The following is a 21,417-nucleotide window of genomic DNA, read 5'->3' on the forward strand; positions in this document are numbered from 1 at the left end:
CGTGAGGCAGCCGTGTCACCGTGAGGCAGCCGCGTCACCGTGAGGCAGCCGTGTCACCGTGAGGCAGCAGCGTCGCCGTGAGGCAGCCGCGTCACCGTGAGGCAGCAGCGTCGCCGTGAGGCAGCGGCATCACCGTGAGGCAGCCGCGTCACCGTGAGGCAGCCGTGTCACCGTGAGGCAGCAGGGTCACCGTGAGGCAGCAGCGTCACCGTGAGGCAGCCGTGTCACCGTGAGGCAGCAGGGTCACCGTGAGGCAGCAGCGTCGCCGTGAGGCAGCCGCGTCACCGTGAGGCAGCAGAGTCACCGTGAGGCCGCCGTGTCACCGTGAGGCAGCGTCGCCGTGAGGCAGCAGCGTCGCCGTGAGGCAGCAGCGTCGCCGCGAGGCAGCCGTGTCACCGTGAGGCAGCCGCGTCACCGTGAGGCAGCGTCGCCGTGAGGCAGCAGCGTCACCGTGAGGCAGCAGCGTCGCCGCGAGGCAGCCGTGTCACCGTGAGGCAGCCGCGTCACCGTGAGGCAGCCGTGTCGCCGTGAGGCAGCAGCGTCACCGTGAGGCAGCAGAGTCGCCGTGAGGCAGCAGCGTCACCGTGAGGCAGCAGCGTCACCGTGCCCGTCACCGTGAGGCAGCAGCGTCACCGTGCCCGTCACCGTGAGGCAGCAGCGTCACCGTGAGGCAGCCGTGTCACCGTGAGGCAGCAGCGTCGCCGTGAGGCAGCCGTGTCACCGTGAGGCAGCAGCGTCTCCGTGAGGCAGCAGCGTCGCCGTGAGGCAGCCGTGTCACCGTGAGGCAGCCGTGTCACCGTGAGGCAGCAGCGTCGCCGTGAGGCAGCCGTGTCACCGTGAGGCAGCAGAGTCACCGTGAGGCAGCAGCGTCGCCGTGAGGCAGCAGCGTCGCCGTGAGGCAGCCGCGTCACCGTGAGGCAGCAGCGTCACCGTGAGGCAGCGTCACCGTGAGGCAGCAGGGTCACCGTGAGGCAGCAGCGTCTCCGTGAGGCAGCAGGGTCACCGTGAGGCAGCAGCGTCGCCGTGAGGCAGCCGTGTCGCCGTGAGGCAGCCGCGTCGCCGTGAGGCAGCCGCGTCGCCGTGAGGCAGCCGCGTCACCGTGAGGCAGCCGTGTCGCCGTGAGGCAGCAGCGTCACCGTGAGGCAGCAGCGTCACCGTGAGGCAGCAGCGTCACCGTGAGGCAGCAGCGTCACCGTGAGGCAGCAGCGTCACCGTGAGGCAGCAGCGTCGCCGTGAGGCAGCAGCGTCGCCGTGAGGCAGCAGCGTCGCCGTGAGGCAGTGTCACCGTGAGGCAGCAGCGTCACCGTGAGGCAGCAGAGTCGCCGTGAGGCAGCAGCGTCGCCGTGAGGCAGCCGTGTCACCGTGAGGCAGCAGCGTCACCGTGAGGCAGCAGCGTCACCGTGAGGCAGCAGCTTCACCGTGAGGCAGCAGCTTCACCGTGAGGCAGCAGAGTCGCCGTGAGGCAGCCGTGTCGCCGTGAGGCAGCAGAGTCGCCGTGAGGCAGCAGCGTCGCCGTGAGGCAGCAGAGTCGCCGTGAGGCAGCAGAGTCGCCGTGAGGCAGCAGCGTCGCCGTGAGGCAGCCGTGTCGCCGTGAGGCAGCAGCGTCACCGTGAGGCAGCAGCGTCACCGTGAGGCAGCCGTGTCACCGTGTCCGTCACCGTGAGGCAGCAGCGTCGCCGTGAGGCAGCAGAGTCACCGTGAGGCAGCCGTGTCACCGTGAGGCAGCAGCGTCACCGTGAGGCAGCCGTGTCACCGTGTCCGTCACCGTGAGGCAGCAGCGTCACCGTGAGGCAGCAGGGTCACCGTGAGGCAGCAGCGTCGCCGTGAGGCAGCAGCGTCACCGTGAGGCAGCAGGGTCACCGTGAGGCAGCAGCGTCACCGTGAGGCAGCAGGGTCACCGTGAGGCAGCAGCGTCGCCGTGAGGCAGCAGCGTCACCGTGAGGCAGCAGCGTCACCGTGAGGCAGCAGCGTCGCCGTGAGGCAGCCGTGTCACCGTGAGGCAGCAGCGTCACCGTGAGGCAGCAGCGTCGCCGTGAGGCAGCAGCGTCACCGTGAGGCAGCAGCGTCACCGTGAGGCAGCAGCGTCGCCGTGAGGCAGCCGTGTCACCGTGAGGCAGCCGTGTCGCCGTGAGGCAGCCGCGTCACCGTGAGGCAGCCGTGTCACCATGAGGCAGCGGCGTCACCGTGAGGCAGCAGCGTCACCGTGAGGCAGCAGCGTCACCGTGAGGCAGCCGTGTCACCGTGAGGCAGCGGCGTCACCGTGAGGCAGCAGCGTCACCGTGAGGCAGCAGCGTCACCGTGAGGCAGCCGTGTCACCGTGAGGCAGCCGTGTCACCGTGAGGCAGCAGCGTCACCATGAGGCAGCCGTGTTCCCGTGAGGCAGCCGTGTCGCCGTGAGGCAGCCGTGTCACCGTGAGGCAGCAGCGTTACCGTGAGGCAGCAGCGTCGCCGTGAGGCAGCCGTGTTCCCGTGAGGCAGCAGCGTCACCGTGAGGCAGCAGCGTCGCCGTGAGGCAGCAGCGTCGCCGTGAGGCAGCCGTGTTCCCGTGAGGCAGCAGCGTCACCGTGAGGCAGCAGCGTCGCCGTGAGGCAGCCGTGTCACCGTGAGGCAGCAGCGTCACCATGAGGCAGCCGTGAGGCAGCAGCGTCACCGTGCCCGTCACCGTGAGGCAGCAGAGTCACCGCGAGGCAGCAGCGGCGTCACCGTGAGGCAGCGGCGTCACCGTGAGGCAGCCGTGTCACCGTGAGGCAGCGGCGTCGCCGTGAGGCAGCAGCGTCGCCGTGAGGCAGCGTCGCCGTGAGGCAGCAGCGTCGCCGTGAGGCAGCAGCGTCACCGTGAGGCAGCAGCGTCACCGTGAGGCAGCAGCGTCACCGTGAGGCAGCGTCGCCGTGAGGCAGCAGCGTCACCGTGAGGCAGCAGCGTCACCGTGAGGCGGCAGCGTCGCCGTGAGGCAGCAGCGTCACCGTGAGGCAGCCGTGTCACCGTGAGGCAGCCGTGTCACCGTGAGGCAGCAGAGTCGCCGTGAGGCAGCAGAGTCACCGTGAGGCAGCAGCGTCACCGTGCCCGTCACCGTGAGGCAGCAGAGTCGCCGTGAGGCAGCCGTGTCACCGTGAGGCAGCAGCGTCACCGTGAGGCAGCAGAGTCACCGTGAGGCAGCCGTTTCACCGTGTCCGTCACCGTGAGGCAGCAGAGTCGCCGTGAGGCAGCCGTGTCACCGTGAGGCAGCCGTGTCACCGTGAGGCAGCAGAGTCACCGTGAGGCAGCAGCGTCACCGTGAGGCAGCAGCGTCGCCGTGAGGCAGCAGAGTCACCGTGAGGCAGCCGTGTCACCGTGAGGCAGCAGCGTTACCGTGAGGCAGCAGAGTCACCGTGAGGCAGCAGCGTCGCCGTGAGGCAGCAGCGTCGCCGTGAGGCAGCAGAGTCACCGTGAGGCAGCGTCACCGTGAGGCAGCCGTGTCACCGTGAGGCAGCAGAGTCACCGTGAGGCAGCAGAGTCACCGTGAGGCAGCAGAGTCACCGTGAGGCAGCAGAGTCACCGTGAGGCAGCAGCGTCACCGTGAGGCAGCAGCGTCACCGTGAGGCAGCCGTGTCGCCGTGAGGCAGCAGCGTCGCCGTGAGGCAGCGGCGTCACCGTGAGGCAGCCGCGTCACCGTGAGGGCAGCAGCGTCACCGTGAGGCAGCAGCGTCACCGTGAGGCAGCAGCGTCACCGTGAGGCAGCAGCGTCGCCGTGAGGCAGCCGTGTCACCGTGAGGCAGCAGGGTCACCGTGAGGCAGCAGCGTCGCCGTGAGGCAGCGGCATCACCGTGAGGCAGCAGAGTCACCGTGAGGCCGCCGTGTCACCGTGAGGCAGCGTCGCCGTGAGGCAGCAGCGTCGCCGTGAGGCAGCAGCGTCGCCGTGAGGCAGCAGAGTCACCGTGAGGCAGCAGCGTCGCCGCGAGGCAGCCGTGTCACCGTGAGGCAGCCGCGTCACCGTGAGGCAGCAGCGTCACCGTGAGGCAGCAGAGTCGCCGTGAGGCAGCAGCGTCACCGTGAGGCAGCAGCGTCACCGTGCCCGTCACCGTGAGGCAGCAGCGTCACCGTGCCCGTCACCGTGAGGCAGCGGCGTCACCGTGAGGCAGCCGCGTTACCGTGAGGCAGCAGCGTCGCCGTGAGGCAGCAGCGTCACCGTGAGGCAGCAGCGTCACCGTGAGGCAGGGTCACCGTGAGGCAGGGTCACCGTGAGGCAGCAGCGTCACCGTGAGGCAGCAGCGTCACCGTGAGGCAGCCGTGTCACCGTGAGGCAGCAGCGTCACCGTGAGGCAGCCGTGTCACCGTGAGGCAGCAGCGTCACCGTGAGGCAGCAGCGTCACCGTGAGGCAGCCGTGTCACCGTGAGGCAGCAGCGTCACCGTGAGGCAGCGGAGTCACCGTGAGGCAGCAGCGTCACCGTGAGGCAGCAGCGTCACCGTGAGGCAGCAGCGTCGCCGTGAGGCAGCAGCGTCGCCGTGAGGCAGCAGAGTCACCGTGAGGCAGCAGCGTCGCCGTGAGGCAGCAGAGTCACCGTGAGGCAGCAGCGTCGCCGTGAGGCAGCAGCGTCGCCGTGAGGCAGCGGCGTCGCCGTGAGGCAGCGGCGTCACCGTGAGGCAGCCGTGTCGCCGTGAGGCAGCAGCGTCGCCGTGAGGCAGCAGCGTCGCCGTGAGGCAGCCGTGTCACCGTGAGGCAGCAGCGTCACCGTGAGGCAGCAGCGTCACCGTGAGGCAGCAGCGTCGCCGTGAGGCAGCAGCGTCGCCGTGAGGCAGCCGTGTCACCGTGAGGCAGCAGCGTCGCCGTGAGGCAGCCGTGTCGCCGTGAGGCAGCCGTGTCGCCGTGAGGCAGCCGCGTCACCGTGCCCGTCACCGTGAGGCAGCAGCGTCGCCGCGAGGCAGCAGCGTCACCGTGAGGCAGCCGTGTCACCGTGAGGCAGCGGCGTCACCGTGAGGCAGCAGCGTCACCGTGAGGCAGCAGCGTCACCGTGAGGCAGCAGCGTCACCGTGAGGCAGCCGTGTCACCGTGAGGCAGCCGTGTCACCGTGAGGCAGCAGCGTCACCATGAGGCAGCCGTGTTCCCGTGAGGCAGCCGTGTCACCGTGAGGCAGCAGCGTTACCGTGAGGCAGCAGCGTCGCCGTGAGGCAGCCGTGTTCCCGTGAGGCAGCAGCGTCACCGTGAGGCAGCAGCGTCGCCGTGAGGCAGCCGTGTTCCCGTGAGGCAGCAGCGTCGCCGTGAGGCAGCCGTGTCACCGTGAGGTAGCAGCATCACCATGAGGCAGCCGTGAGGCAGCAGCGTCACCGTGAGGCAGCAGCGTCACCGTGAGGCAGCAGCGTCGCCATGAGGCAGCCGTGTCACCGTGAGGCAGCAGCGTCGCCGTGAGGCAGCAGCGTCGCCGTGAGGCAGCAGCGTTACCGTGAGGCAGCAGCGTCACCGTGAGGCAGCAGCGTCACCGTGAGGCAGCCGTGTCACCGTGAGGCAGCAGAGTCACCGTGAGGCAGCCGTTTCACCGTGTCCGTCACCGTGAGGCAGCGGTGTCACCGTGAGGCAGCAGAGTCACCGTGAGGCAGCCGTCGCCGTGAGGCAGCAGAGTCACCGTGAGGCAGCCGCGTCACCGTGAGGCAGCAGCGTCGCCTTGAGGCAGCCGTGTCACCGTGAGGCAGCAGCGTCACCGTGAGGCAGCAGAGTCACCGTGAGGCAGCCGTGTCACCATGAGGCAGCGGCGTCACCGTGAGGCAGCCGTGTCGCCATGAGGCAGCAGAGTCGCCGCGAGGCAGCAGAGTCGCCGTGAGGCAGCCGCGTCACCGTGAGGCAGCCGTGTCGCCGCGAGGCAGCAGAGTCGCCGTGAGGCAGCAGCGTCGCTGTGAGGCAGCCGTGTCACCGTGAGGCAGCCGTGAGGCAGCCGCGTCACCGTGAGGCAGCCGTGTCGCCGCGAGGCAGCCGGGTCACCGTGAGGCAGCAGAGTCACCGTGAGGCAGCCGTGTCACCGTGAGGCAGCCGTGAGGCAGCCGGGTCACCGTGAGGCAGCAGAGTCACCGTGAGGCAGCAGCGTCACCGTGAGGCAGCAGCGTCACCGTGAGGCAGCAGCGTCACCGTGAGGCAGCCGTGTCACAGTGCTCGGTGATAGGCGGTGACGGGCACGGTGACACGGCTGCCTCACGGTGACGGGCACTGTGACACTGCTGCCATTCTCACTGAATATTTCTAAAGCAGAGATAGAAGGACACAGACAGGTTGGGCAGGTAGGTGGCAGATGAAGTTCAATGCGGAGAAATGCGAGGTGATGTATTTTGGTCGGAAGAACATGGAGGGACAATTCACAGTAAGGGGTAAAATTCTTGATGGACTGCAGGAGCAGAGGGACCTGGGGGTAAAGGTGTACAGATCATTGAAGGTGGCTGGATGGGTGGGCAGAGCCATTAACGAAGCAGAGAGTATTCTGGGCTTTATTAATGGGGCACAGAGTACTCGAGCAAGGACATTCTGCTGAACCGATACAGGACACGAGTTAGACCTCAGCTGGAATGTTGTGCACAGTTCTGGGCGCTACACTGTGGGAAGTCTGACAACACCAGGTTAGAGTCCAACAGGTTTGTTTCAAACACGAGCTTTCGGAGCGCAGCTCTTTCCTCAGGTGAAATAAATGAGTCACATTGGAGAGAGCGTGGAAGAGGTGTACAAGAATGTTTCCAGCGATGGGAAACTTCAGTTATGAGGATAGATTGGAGAGGTTGTTCAGCTGGGTGGAACTGCTCTCACACTCCATTCTTTTTTTACAATAAATTTAGAGTACCCAATTCATTTTTTTTTTAAATTAAGGGGCAATTTAACATGGCCAATCCACCTATTCTGCACATCTTTGGGTTGTGGGGGCGAGACCCACGCAGACACGGGGAGAATGTGCAAACTCCACACGGACAGTGACCCAGGGCCGGGCTCGAACTCGGGTCCTCAGTGCCGTGAGGCAGAAGTGCTAACCACTGCGCCGCCCCACATGTCTCCAAATGTTACCGCAAGTCCTCTTGCCATAAACAAAATTCTATTAACTCTACATAGATAAATAATATACATTATTAGGAATTAATGATGAGCTGACTTTTATGACATCTTAATTGCACCTTCTGCAGCCACAGTGTCTGAAAACCTTAACCTAGATGCTTTGCTCCAACAGATTATAAAAGAGCAATATGGACCAACTTCTCTCGTTCTTTACAGCCGTGCTTTCAGCTGCCTTAGCACCCCCCCAAACTCTGGACTCCCTCCCTCGACCCCTCCCATTCTCAACTTTTGTCTCCTCCTTTTAAAACACTCCTTTTAAACCAACCCTCCTGACCAGGCTTTTGGTTATCTGCTCAATTATTTCTGCATGCCTGGGTGTTACACTGCATGGGGCTGTTTCATTATGTTAAGTTGTTGCTGAGAGCGGCGACTGTCTCCCGAAAGTGCTGTTGTTGAAATGGCCACCAGGGGGTGTGCATGAGTCTTCCCTCGAGTTTGCCCAAACTTCTGCCTTCACAGAACAAAATGAACTGGGATTAGCAAACTGACAGGACAGTAGTCGTGCCCCGTGTGCCCTTGCCACGCAGTGGAGCCTGTGCCCTTGCCACGCAGTGGAGCCTGTGCCCTTGCCACGCAGTGGAGCCTGTGCCCTTGCTGCCTGCCATGCGATGGGGCTTGAATCTGCTCTGGGCCGGACACACGATTGTACCTTTTTGTAAATCCAGCTTTCCCCAATGACGATGTCCTTTTTCCTTTAAGGTGGCGGCCAGAGCTTTGAATGGGGCAAGTACATCGAGAAACACAAATACAAAGCAGCACCTGTCAGCTGCTTCAAACATGTGAGTAACAGGAGATGTGATTATTGTCAATGGTGTGTGTCCCTCCGCCTGTGTGTGCCCCTCCGCCTGTGTGTGTCCCTCCGCCTGTGTGTGCCCCTCCGCCTGTGTGTGCCCCTCCGCCTGTGTGTGCCCCTCCGCCTGTGTGTGCCCCTCCGCCTGTGTGTGTGCCCCTCCGCCTGTGTGTGTCCCTCCGCCTGTGCGTGTCCCTCCGCCTGTGCGTGTCCCTCCGCCTGTGCGTGTCCCTCCGCCTGTGCGTGTCCCTCCGCCTGTGCGTGTCCCTCCGCCTGTGCGTGTCCCTCCGCCTGTGCGTGTCCCTCCGCCTGTGCGTGTCCCTCCGCCTGTGCGTGTCCCTCCGCCTGTGCGTGTCCCTCCGCCTGTGTGTGTCCCTCCGCCTGTGTGTGTCCCTCCGCCTGTGTGTGTCCCTCCGCCTGTGTGTGTGTGTCCCTCCGCCTGTGTGTGTGTGTCCCTCCGCCTGTGTGTGTGTGTGTGTCCCTCCGCCTGTGTGTGTCCCTCCGCCTGTGTGTGTCCCTCCGCCTGTGCGTGTCCCTCCGCCTGTGCGTGTCCCTCCGCCTGTGCGTGTCCCTCCGCCTGTGCGTGTCCCTCCGCCTGTGCGTGTCCCTCCGCCCGTGTGTGTGTCCCTCCGCCTGTGCGTGTCCCTCCGCCTGTGCGTGTCCCTCTGCCTTTGCGTGTCCCTCTGCCTTTGCGTGTCCCTCCGCCTGTGCGTGTCCCTCCGCCTGTGTGTGTCCCTCCGCCTGTGTGTGTCCCTCCGCCTGTGTGTGTCCCTCCGCCTGTGTGTGTCCCTCCGCCTGTGTGTGTCCCTCCGCCTGTACGTGTCCCTCCGCCTGTGCGTTTCCCTCTGCCTGTGCGTGTCCCTCTGCCTGTGCGTGTCCCTCCGCCTGTGTGTGTCCCTCTGCCTGTGCGTGTCCCTCCGCCTGTGCGTGTCCCTCCGCCTGTGCGTGTCCCTCCGCCTGTGCGTGTCCCTCCGCCTGTGCGTGTCCCTCCGCCTGTGCGTGTCCCTCCGCCTGTGCGTGTCCCTCCGCCTGTGCGTGTCCCTCCGCCTGTGCGTGTCCCTCCGCCTGTGCGTGTCCCTCCGCCTGTGCGTGTCCCTCTGCCTGTGCGTGTCCCTCCGCCTGTGCGTGTCCCTCCGCCTGTGTGTGTCCCTCCGCCCGTGTGAGTGTCCCTCTGCCTGTGCGTGTCCCTCTGCCTGTGCGTGTCCCTCTGCCTGTGCGTGTCCCTCTGCCTGTGCGTGTCCCTCTGCCTGTGCGTGTCCCTCTGCCTGTGCGTGTCCCTCTGCCTGTGCGTGTCCCTCTGCCTGTGCGTGTCCCTCTGCCTGTGCGTGTCCCTCTGCCTGTGCGTGTCCCTCCGCCTGTGCGTGTCCCTCCGCCTGTGCGTGTCCCTCCGCCTGTGTGCGTGTCCCTCCGCCTGTGTGCGTGTCCCTCCGCCTGTGCGTGTCCCTCCGCCTGTGCGTGTCCCTCCGCCTGTGCGTGTCCCTCCGCCTGTGCGGGTCCCTCCGCCTGTGCGGGTCCCTCCGCCTGTGCGTGTCCCTCCGCCTGTGCGTGTCTCTCCGCCTGTGCGTGTGTCCCTCCGCCTGTGCGTGTCCCTCCGCCTGTGTGTGTGCGTGTCCCTCCGCCTGTGCGGGTGCCTCCGCCTGTGCGGGTGCCTCCGCCTGTGCGTGCCCCTCCACCCGCGAACGTGATTCTGGCATCGGAGTCCGGAGAATCCAGCCCGTGGTGTTGCCCACTCTGGCAGGAAGGGTTGTGCAGTGCAGAAGACGCCCTTTGGCCCATCGACTCCGCACTAAATCTACACCAAGCCCACTTTCCAGCACGTGAAGGTTGCGACGTTCCAAGTGCTCGTCCACGTGGGAGAAGAAAAGCCGAATATGATTCAAATGGGGAGAGACTGCAAAATGCTGTAATATGGAGGGAAATGGAAGTCGCTGGTGTGTGAATCACAAACAGTCAGCGTGCAGGTGTTTCCCTTTGGGGGAACCTAGAACTGGGGGGAAGGGGGGTGCACAGTTTAAAAATAAGGGGTCACCCATTTAAGACGGAGATTTATCCTGAGGGTGATTAGTCTGTGGAATTATCCCTTCCCAGAATGCATTGGAGGCTGGGTCATTGAATATTCCCGAGGCTGAGTAGCAGATTCTGGATGGACATCGAGGGTTATGGGGGGGGGGGGGGGGGGGGCAGGAAAATGGAGTTAAAGCCACTATCGGCTCAGCCATGATCTTCTCCAATGGCGGAGCAGGCTCGAGGGGCTGAATGGCCCTCCTGCTCCTCATTCTGATGTTCTTGTGTTCGCCGCTTGCCGGCCAGTTTCTTATTTTTGGGAGTGTTGCCGCTGTGCTGTAAGGGGGCATGGCCACCCAGCTGTGCTGTAAGCCAGCATGGCCACCCAGCTGTGCTGTAAGCCGGCATGGCCACCCAGCTGTGCTGTAAGGGGGCATGGCCATCCAGCTGTGCTGTAAGGGAGCATGGCCATCCAGCTGTGCTGTGAGGGAGCATGGCCATCCAGCTGTGCTGTAAGCCAGCATGGCCATCCAGCTGTGCTGTAAGCCAGCATGGCCATCCAGCTGTGCTGTAAGCCAGCATGGCCATCCAGCTGTGCTGTAAGCCAGCATGGCCATCCAGCTGTGCTGTAAGCCAGCATGGCCACCCAGCTGTGCTGTAAGGGGGCATGGCCACCCAGCTGTGCTGTAAGGGAGCATGGCCATCCAGCTGTGCTGTAAGGGGGCATGGCCACCCAGCTGTGCTGTAAGGGAGCATGGCCATCCAGCTGTGCTGTAAGGGGGCATGGCCATCCAGCTGTGCTGTAAGGGGGCATGGCCATCCAGCTGTGCTGTAAGCCAGCATGGCCACCCAGCTGTGCTGTAAGGCAGCATGGCCATCCAGCTGTGCTGTAAGGGAGCATGGCCATCCAGCTGTGCTGTAAGGGAGCATGGCCATCCAGCTGTGCTGTAAGGGAGCATGGCCACCCAGCTTTGCTGTAAGCCGGCATGGCCACCCAGCTGTGCTGTAAGGGGGCATGGCCATCCAGCTGTGCTGTAAGCCGGCATGGCCATCCAGCTGTGCTGTAAGCCAGCATGGCCATCCAGCTGTGCTGTAAGTCAGTATGGCCATCCAGCTGTGCTGTAAGCCAGCATGGCCATCCAGCTGTGCTGTAAGGGGGCATGGCCATCCAGCTGTGCTGTAAGGGGGCATGGCCACCCAGCTGTGCTGTAAGGGGGCATGGCCATCCAGCTGTGCTGTAAGGGAGCATGGCCATCCAGCTGTGCTGTAAGGGAGCATGGCCACCCAGCTGTGCTGTAAGGGGGCATGGCCACCCAGCTGTGCTGTAAGGGAGCATGGCCATCCAGCTGTGCTGTAAGGGGGCATGGCCATCCAGCTGTGCTGTAAGGGAGCATGGCCATCCAGCTGTGCTGTAAGGGGGCATGGCCATCCAGCTGTGCTGTAAGGGGGCATGGCCACCCAGCTGTGCTGTAAGGGAGCATGGCCACCCAGCTGTGCTGTAAGGGGGCATGGCCATCCAGCTGTGCTGTAAGCGGGCATGGCCATCCAGCTGTGCTGTAAGGGAGCATGGCCATCCAGCTGTGCTGTAAGGGGGCATGGCCATCCAGCTGTGCTGTAAGGGAGCATGGCCACCCAGCTGTGCTGTAAGCCAGCATGGCCATCCAGCTGTGCTGTAAGCCGGCATGGCCACCCAGCTGGTTGCAGGGTCAGCCAGTGCAGCAGGAGGCCATTCAGCCCCATGTATCTGTGCCAGCCCCTTCAGCCCTGTAAATTCAGCATTTATCTGTACAGGGGCTGCACGGTAGCATGGTGGTTAGCATAAATGCTTCACAGCTCCAGGGTCCCAGGTTCGATTCCCGGCTGGGTCACTGTCTGTGCGGAGTCTGCACATCCTCCCCATGTGTGCGTGGGTTTCCTCCGGGTGCTCCGGTTTCCTCCCACAGTCCAAAGATGTGCGGGTTAGGTGGATTGGCCATGCTAAATTGCCCGTAGTGTCCTAAAAAGTAAGGTTAAGGGGGGGTTGTTGGGTTACGGGTATAGGGTGGATACGTGGGTTTGAGTAGGGTGATCATTGCTCGGCACAACATCGAGGGCCGAAGGGCCTGTTCTGTGCTGTACTGTTCTATGTTCTATTTATCAAATTCACCTTTTCAGAGTTCTGATTGACACTGCTTCCTTGCAGGCCAGCTTTCCGTTTCTCCGATTGTCCGTCTCCCCTCCTACCCCTGGTGTCTGTGCATGGCGCTTGTTCCGCTTCATGACCGTCCGATTCCTGTGGGTCTCATCCCTCGTGTCGTGGATGGATTCATTCTCTCTAAACTCCCTCTCTCTCGCTCTACCCCTTTCAACTCGCTTTTGTGCATCTCTCTTTTCTTTGCTCTTGCTCTCCCCTCTGTCATTTCCTCTTTCCCTCGCTCCCTTTCTTTCTCTCTCTCTCTCTTCCCCTCCCTCTCTCTTTTTCCCCCTTTCCCTTTTCTGGATTGCTAGTCCAGTGATATTCCCACTACGCCACTCTCTTCCCGTAAAACATAGGAGCAGAATTAGGCCACTCGGCCCATCGAGTCTGCTCCGCCATTCAATCATGGCCGACGTGTTTCTCACCCCCATTCTCCTGCCTTCTCCCCATAACCCTGAAGTGTTGACCAGTGTGGACTCGAGAGATGAACAGACACTTCCAACACTGATGAAGGTTCAACTCAATTTTATTAACTAACTTCTAACTAACTAACACACGATGACTGTGGGTCTAAATGATGCTAACTTAAACTAGAGACCTAAGCCTTGTCCGAACCAGTTAATTCTCTCAGCACGTGGTGTGAGTCTGTGCTGGGCTGGATGAGTTCCTGTTACACTGAGAGGCAGCACCCAGAATGAACGGGAGCCGTGGGGCCCTCTGCCTTTATAGTGTGTGTATTCTAACTGGTGATTGGCTGCGGTGTTTGTACATGTTGATTGGTCCCTGTGTGTGTCTATCAGTGTGTGTCTGCACCGTGATATACTGGTGTATATTAGCCATATACAGCCAAGGGGCTGTTTAGCACAACGCTAAATTGCTGGCTTTGAAAGCAGACCAAGCAGGCCAGCAGCACGGTTCGATTCCCGTAACAGCCTCCCCGAACAGGCGCCGGAATGTGGCGACTAGGGGCTTTTCACAGTAACTTAATTTGAAGCCTACTCGTGACAATAAGCGATTTTCATTTTCATTTCATATTATGACAAACCCCTAGAGATAGAGCCTCTCTATCTCTGCCTTCGAGACACACTCTGACATTATTAATAGTTCACGCTCCCATCCTCCCTCCATTTGTCCCTTCCTGTGGTTCGAGATGGAAACCAGCGTAAAACCCAGTGTTTGCTTTGCAGGTTCCGCTGTTTGACCAGTGGGAGGATGTTATGGAAGGGATGATGGTGGAAATATTGAACCTCGACTGTAACCTGCCAAACAAAGTCTACTGGATTGCCCACGTCATCAAATTAGCAGGTCAGTCACAACCGGCTTGATCGCGGAGTGGCTAATCGGTGGGATGGCGTACCGTCCTGGATTGTGTGTCGTTGACGCAGATTTGTGCTGACCCAATCGTGCTGGGCCTGATTGTTGGCGCCATCGTTGGGTTGAGGAGATGGTTACAGCAGGTCCCCCGGCTGTTCTGACGCTTCCAGACTGAGTTCCAGCAGTTACCCTGCAGGGTGTGCGCTTTCCATCGAAGCTGCTGTGTGGAGGGAGGATGCAGATTGCAAGTCAAATTGCTTCCGACGTTTTATAAGAGTGTTGAAGGGATTGAGGGCAGTAAGCGAGGGTGAAAATGAAAGGGGCAGGTCACCATCGATTGAAACAAGGAAGGGAGTAAGTTGTAACTTTAAAAAAAAAAATAATTTTAATTCAAATTTTCAACAAGTTTTAACCAAGAAAACATAAGAAAAACAAAATAAGAACAGTAGTCCCCTAATACCGAAACAATAAATTAACAGAAATAATTAATATGAGAACAAATATACACACCCAATAAAGGATAAAACTATTCCCCCCCCCTCCACTGTAGAAGAATTCTCCGCCGGGCTACTAGGGACGCAAAGGCCAGAATCCCGGCCTCTTTCGCCTCCTGCACTCCCGGCTCCTCTACAACCCCAAATATTTCGAACCCCCAGCCCGGCTCAACCCTGGATCCAACCACCCTTGACAACGCCTCCGCGACGCCCCTCCAAAAGCCCTCCAGCGCTGGGCACGCCCAAAACATGTGGGTGTGGTTTGATGGGCTCCCTGACACACCTGTCCTCTCTCCCAAAGAACCGGCTCAGCTTTGCCCCGGTCATGTGCGCCCTGTGCAGCACCTTGAATTGTATTAAACTGAGCCTCGCGCAAGAGGAGGAGGAATTCACCCTCCCCAGGGCATCCGCCCACGTCCCCTCGTCGATCTCCTCTCCCAGCTCCTCCTCCCACTTACCCTTCAGTTCCTCCACTGAGGCCTCCTCCCCCTCTTGCATCACTTGGTAAATTGCCGAAATCCTCCCCTCTCCAACCCACGTCCCCGAGAGAACCCTGTCCTGAGCCCCCCTTGGCGGCAACAGTGGAAACTCTGCCGCCTGGCAAACTCCCTTACCTGCATTTATCTGAAGGTGTTCCCTGGGGGAAGGCCCAGCCTTCCCTCCAGCTCCCCTAGGGTTGCAAACTTCCCATCGGGAAAGAGGTCCCCCATCCGCCTGATACCTGCCCTGTGCCATTTCGGAAACCCTCCGTCCATCCTCCCTGGTACAAACCGGTGGTTCCCCCGTATCGGGGACCAGACTGAAGCCCCCACCTCCCCCCCTATGCCGCCTCCATTGCCCCCAGATTTTGAGGGTAGCCGCCACCACCGGACTCGTAGTATATCTTGTTGGGGGGAGCGGCAACGGCGCCGTCACCAGCGCCTCCAGGCTCGTGTCCGCACAGGGCGCCGCCTCCAGCCTCTTCCATGCTGCCCCCTCCCCCTCCATCACCCATCTGCATATCATTGACCACGTTGGCGGCCCAGTAGTACCCACATAGGTTGGGCAGCGCCAACCCCCCCCCCCCCCATATCCCTGCCCCGCTCCAGGAACACCAAAAGTTGTAACTTTTTAAACGATTAATAGTTTGTTTATTTATTTTCTAGGTGGGACAGGGCAAGTCAAAGTGGGCTGCCCCCTCGCCCAAGTTAATACCCCTTCAAACTTTGCCACACTACCAGAAGGACGTGGAGGCTTTAGAGAGGGTGCAGAAGAGATTCACCAGGATGATGCCTGGTATGGAGGGCATTAGCTATGAGGAGCGGTTGAATAAACTCGGTTTGTTCTCACTGGAACGACGGAGGTTGAGGGGCGACCTGATAGGAGTCTATCAAATTCTGAGGGGCATAGACAGAGTGGATAGTCAGAGGCTTTTTCCCAGATAGGAGGAGTCAATTACTCGGGGACATAGGTTTAAGGTGCGAGGGGCAAAAGTTTAGAGAAGGTGTGAGAGGGAAGTTTTTTACACAGAGGGTAGTGGGTGCCTGGAACTCGCTGCCGGAGGAGGTGGTGGAAGCAGGGACGATAGTGACATTTAAGGGGCATCTTGACAAATACATGAATAGGATGGGAATAGAGGGATACGGAGCCCGGAAGTGTAGAAGTCTTCAGTGTAGAGGGGCCTGTTCCTGTGCTGTACTTTTCTTTGTTCTTTTCTGTTGCACACCTCTACTGGTAGGAGGTTGTAAATGCAGCGTGATATGTTTACATAGGCAGTTTGCATTAGACTGTTCTTTGTGTGGGGGGGGGGGGGGGGGGGGCACGGTTTATCTCCTGTTGGCTGGACACCTGGTTTGTGATGTGGAGCGAGGCCAACAACGTGGGTTCGATTCCCGTACCGGCTGACGTTATTCATGAAGGCCCCGCCTTCTCACCCTGTCCCCTCGCCTGAGGTGCGGTGACCCTCGGGTTAAACCACCACCAGTCAGTCCCCCCCCCCTCCCTCAGAGGGGAAAGCAGCCTATGGCCATCTGGGATTATGATGCCATAACTTGTTATTTGTGCAGTAACAGCAGGGGGCGCCCTTCCTGGGCATGGGTAGATGCCAGGCTGTTTAAAATGAGAGATGCGCCCGTACGTTCTTGCACTCAATGCTGCGTTTTATTTTTTAAGCTGCTTTCTTACAGTTGCCTCCTTGACAACAAAATCAGTTGACGGGGGGGGGGGGGGGGGAATAAATTGCCAATAGTCCTGAGAGCTTTTAACAATCGGTTTCTCGTGAGGGCCGAGTATTTTTTCCTCCACTGACCCACGAGGTGGGCCGAGACTCAGTCCTGGAAATCAAAACGCTCCCCCCCCCCCCCCCCCCCTCGACGGAGGAGCTCCCCAGTTTGGTGTCACTAAATTGCCCCTCAATTGGTAAAATTTAAATCAAAATTAATTAAAATGAAACTTAAATTCCACCAGTCGCCGGGGTGGGATTTGAACCTGTGAACCCAGAGCTTTATCCTGGACCACCGGATAACTAGTCTGGCGGCGTTGGAATCCATAGAATCCCCACAGTGCAGAAGGAGGCCATTCGGCCCATTGAGTCTGTAGCTACCGAAACGCACCCTACCTCATAAGAACATAAGAACTAGGAGCAGGAGTCGGCCATCTGGCCCCTCGAACCTGCTCCGCCATTCAATGAGATCATGGCTGATCTTTTGTGGACTCAGCTCCACTTTCCGGCCCGAACACCATAACCCTTAATCCCTTTATTCTTCAAAAAACTATCTACCTTTATCGTAAAAACATGTAATGAAGGAGCCTCAACTGCTTCACTGGGCAAGGAATTCCATAGATTCCATCGGCCCACTCCCCCGCCCTACCCTATCAATCCGCCTAACCTGCACATCTTTGGACTGTGGGAGGAAACCGGAGCACCCGGAGGAAACCCACGCACACACGGGGAGGACGTGCAGACTCCGCACAGACAGTGACCCAAGCCGGGAATTGAACCTGGGACCCTGGCGCTGTGAGGCGCCCATACTACCCACCGTGCCCCCCTACACTGCCACCATTATTAATAGATCTTTGTTCGGGGCAGCACGGTAGCATGGTGGTTAGCATCAATGCTTCACAGCTCCAGGGTCCCAGGTTCGATTCCCGGCTGAGTCACTGTCTGTGTGGAGTCTGCACGTCCTCCCCGTGTCTGCGTGGGTTTCCTCCCACAGTCCAAAGATGTGCGGGTTAGGTGGATTGGCCATGCTAAATTGCCCGTAGTGTAAGGTTAATGGGGGGATTGTTGGGTTACGGGTATAGGGTGGATACGTGGGTTTGAGTAGGGTGATCATTGCTCGGCACAACATTGAGGGCCGAAGGGCCTGTTCTGTGCTGTACTGTTCTATGTTCTATGTTCTGTCATCATCATTTCAGTTACCAGCGTTAGAAAGTTTTTAATCGTTTGCTTCTGTAGGTTACAAGGCACTGCTGAGGTACGAAGGTTTTGAAAATAACTCACGACAAGATTTTTGGTATAATCTGGGAACCGTGGATGTCCATCCAATCGGCTGGTGCGCAACGTTTGGCAAACCTCTCGTGCCTCCTCAGAGTGAGTTCTTTGCAGAGCGCTCACTCCAATTTGTTTGTCAGTGCGCCACGTTACACCTCGACCGAGACACGTTTCTACATCACAAAGTGTCCCAAGGCTTTGTCAAGCGCTGGTTATGGTGGGCCAGGTGGTAAATAACCGGGTCAAAGCGGCAAGCTTTAAGGAGCACCTTAAACGTGGGGGGTGGGGGGTGGGGGAGGGGGGGGGGCAAGAGCAATAATGTGGCAGCAGGTTTTGAGAGGGGATTCTGGTAATTAATTGGCAGCGGGCAGAACGGTAGCACAGTGGTTAGCACTGTGGCTTCAACGCGCCCCAGGTTCAATTACGGCTAAATTGCCCTTCGTCCAAAGAGGTTAGGAGGGGTTATTGGGTTACGGGGATAGGGTGGAAGTGAGGGCTTAAGTGGGTCGGTGCTGACTCGATGGGCCGAATGGCCTCCTTCTGCACTGTGTACGTTCTGTGTTCACAAGCCACGATTTTCAAGCGACGAGTTGGTCGAACGTTCCAGAGGCCAGACTTGGAGAGGTGAAGCCATCTGTCACGGCTTTCAGGGGATGGAGACGGGGATGGGGCAGAGAACAGAGAGGGTCAAAGGCTGAGGAGCAATTTGAAAGCCAGGTTGAACTTGAAGGTCAACTTGAAGGGTGACTTAGCCGTGAGCCAGTGAAGGTCAGTGAACACGGGTGGCGAGTGAGTAAGGACGTGGGTAGCAAGATGACCTCGAATTCACACAGGGTAGAATTTGATAAGGGTTTGTTAAATATATTGTACACACATGGTGGCGGGCATTGTTTAATTCAGTACTTAGAGTACTTGTAAAGAGAGTCTGCTGGGACAATGAGTTAGTTGGAAGTAAGCCAAAGGAAATGCAAGTATCATGAAAATGTTTATTTTAATATTTTTTGTATGTATTTTATTCCAAACTTATATAAAAGGTTCCAAAACATAAACAATTTGGGAGCAAACTTCTTAACACACAACTATACAGTTTGTACAATGTTTTTCCTTTTTCACCCCCTCCTCCCTCCCGGCGACGAACAACTTCTCATGAATATCCCCCACCTCCAATATCCCCCACCTCCAATATCCCCCACCTCCAATATCCCCCACCTCCAATATCCCCCACCTCCAATATCCCCCACCTCCAATATCCCCCACCTCCAATACCCCCCACCTCCAATATCCCCCACCTCCAATATCCCCCACCTCCAATATCCCTCGCCTCCAATATCCCCCACCTCCAATATCCCCCACCTCCAATATCCCCCACCTCCAATATCCCCCACCTCCAATATCCCCCACCTCCAATATCCCCCACCTCCAATATCCCCCACCTCGCCTCGAAGCCCTCCGCTGAACCCCCTTAACTAGTATTTGATCATTTCCAGCTGGAGAAAGTCGTATAAGTCCCCCAGCAACTTACCGGCGGCATCGCTGACCGCCACTCCCGCCAACCCACCGGCGGTGTTGCTGACCGCCACTCCCGCCAACCCACCGGCGGTGTTGCTGACCGCCACTCCCGCCAACCCACTGGCGCCCGTTGCTGACCGCCACTCCCGCCAACCCACCGGCACCGTTGCTGACCGCCACTCCCGCCAACCCACCGGCACCGTTGCTGACCGCCACTCCCGCCAACCCACCGGCGCCTTTGCTGACCGCCACTCTCACCAACCCACCGGCGCCTTTGCTGACCGCCACTCCCGCCAACCCACCGGCGCCTTTGCCGACCGCCACTCCCGCCAACCCACCGGCACCGTTGCCGACCGCCACTCCCGCCAACCCACCGGCACCGTTGCTGACCGCCACTCTCACCAACCCACCGGCACCGTTGCTGACCGCCACTCCCGCCAACCCACCGCCGATGTTGCTGACCGCCACTCCCGCCAACCCACCGGCGCCGTTGCTGACCGCCACTCCCGCCAACCCACCGGCGCCGTTGCTGACCGCCACTCCCGCCAACCCACCGCCGCCGTTGCTGACCGCCACTCCCGCCAACCCACTGACAGCGTTGCTGACCGCCACTCCCGCCAACCCACCGGCACCGTTGCTGACCGCCACTCCCGCCAACCCACCGTCGCCGTTGCTGACCGCCACTCTCGCCAACCCACCGGCACCGTTGCTGACCGCCACTCTCGCCAACCCACCGGCACCGTTGCTGACCGCCACTCTCGCCAACCCACCGGCACCGTTGCTGACCGCCACTCTCGCCAACCCACCGGCACCGTTGCTGACCGCCACTCTCGCCAACCCACCACCGATGTTGCTGACCGCCACTCCCGCCAACCCACCGGCACCGTTGCTGACCGCCACTCTCGCCAACCCACCGCCGATGTTGCTGACCGCCACTCCCGCCAACCCACCGCCGATGTTGCTGACCGCCACTCCCGCCAACCCACCGCCGATGTTGCTGACCGCCACTCCCGCCAACCCACCGCCGATGTTGCTGACCGCCACTCCCGCCATCCCACCGGCACCGTTGCTGACCGCCACTCCCGCCAACCCTCCGGCGGTGTTGCTGACCGCCACTCCCGCCAACCCACCGGCACCGTTGCTGACCGCCACTCCCGCCAACCCACCGCCGATGTTGCTGACCGCCACTCCCGCCAACCCACCGGCACCGTTGCTGACCGCCACTCCCGCCAACCCTCCGGCGGTGTTGCTGACCGCCACTCCAGCCAACCCACCGGCACTGTTGCTGACCGCCACTCCCGCCAACCCACCGCCGATGTTGCTGACCGCCACTCTCACCAACCCACCGGCGCCTTTGCCGACCGCCACTCCCGCCAACCCACCGTCGCCGTTGCTGACCGCCACTCTCGCCAACCCACCGGCGCCGTTGCTGACCGCCACTCTCACCAACCCACCGCCGATGTTGCTGACCGCCACTCCCGCCAACCCACCGGCACCGTTGCTGACCGCCACTCCCGCCAACCCACCGCCGATGTTGCTGACCGCCACTCCCGCCAACCCACCGGCGCCGTTGCTGACCGCCACCCCACCACCGATGTTGCTGACCGCCACTCCCGCCAACCCACCGGCACCGTTGCTGACCGCCACTCTCGCCAACCCACCGCCGATGTTGCTGACCGCCACTCCCGCCAACCCACCGCCGATGTTGCTGACCGCCACTCCCGCCAACCCACCGGCACCGTTGCTGACCGCCACTCCCGCCAACCCTCCGGCGGTGTTGCTGACCGCCACTCCCGCCAACCCACCGGCACCGTTGCTGACCGCCACTCTCGCCAACCCACCGCCGATGTTGCTGACCGCCACTCTCACCAACCCACCGGCGCCTTTGCCGACCGCCACTCCCGCCAACCCACCGTCGCCGTTGCTGACCGCCACTCTCGCCAACCCACCGGCGCCGTTGCTGACCGCCACTCTCACCAACCCACCGCCGATGTTGCTGACCGCCACTCCCGCCAACCCACCGGCACCGTTGCTGACCGCCACTCCCGCCAACCCACCGGCACCGTTGCTGACCGCCACTCTCGCCAACCCACCGCCGATGTTGCTGACCGCCACTCCCGCCAACCCACCGCCGATGTTGCTGACCGCCACTCCCGCCAACCCACCGGCACCGTTGCTGACCGCCACTCTCGCCAACCCACCGGCGGTGTTGCTGACCGCCACTCTCGCCAACCCACCGGCACCGTTGCTGACCGCCACTCTCGCCAACCCACCGGCACCGTTGCTGACCGCCACTCCCGCCATCCCTCCGGCGGTGTTGCTGACCGCCACTCCCGCCAACCCACCGCCGATGTTGCTGACCGCCACTCCCGCCAACCCACCGGCACCGTTGCTGACCGCCACTCCCGCCAACCCTCCGGCGGTGTTGCTGACCGCCACTCCAGCCAACCCTCCGGCACCGTTGCTGACCGCCACTCCCGCCAACCCACCGCCGATGTTGCTGACCGCCACTCCCGCCAACCCACCGGCACCGTTGCTGACCGCCACTCCCGCCAACCCTCCGGCGGTGTTGCTGACCGCCACTCCCGCCAACCCAC

The 21,417-nt window shown here is 61.0% G+C and overlaps 1 protein-coding gene across 3 annotated transcripts in view; it reads left to right on the plus strand.

Moving 5' to 3' along the window:
* The window catches only part of LOC119956502 (lethal(3)malignant brain tumor-like protein 2), a 234,424-nt gene that overhangs the window by 25,339 nt on the left and 187,668 nt on the right, over positions 1-21,417 (plus strand). For all 3 annotated transcript variants that reach the window (XM_038783779.1, XM_038783780.1, XM_038783782.1), the window contains exons 5-7: positions 7,761-7,840; positions 13,219-13,336; positions 17,276-17,410. In XM_038783779.1, coding sequence (XP_038639707.1) covers positions 7,761-7,840; positions 13,219-13,336; positions 17,276-17,410 — 333 coding nt within the window. The remainder of the gene's footprint in view (positions 1-7,760; positions 7,841-13,218; positions 13,337-17,275; positions 17,411-21,417) is intronic.

This window comes from Scyliorhinus canicula, chromosome 23, assembly GCF_902713615.1.
Source record: "Scyliorhinus canicula chromosome 23, sScyCan1.1, whole genome shotgun sequence".
Taxonomy (NCBI): Eukaryota; Metazoa; Chordata; class Chondrichthyes; order Carcharhiniformes; family Scyliorhinidae; genus Scyliorhinus; species Scyliorhinus canicula.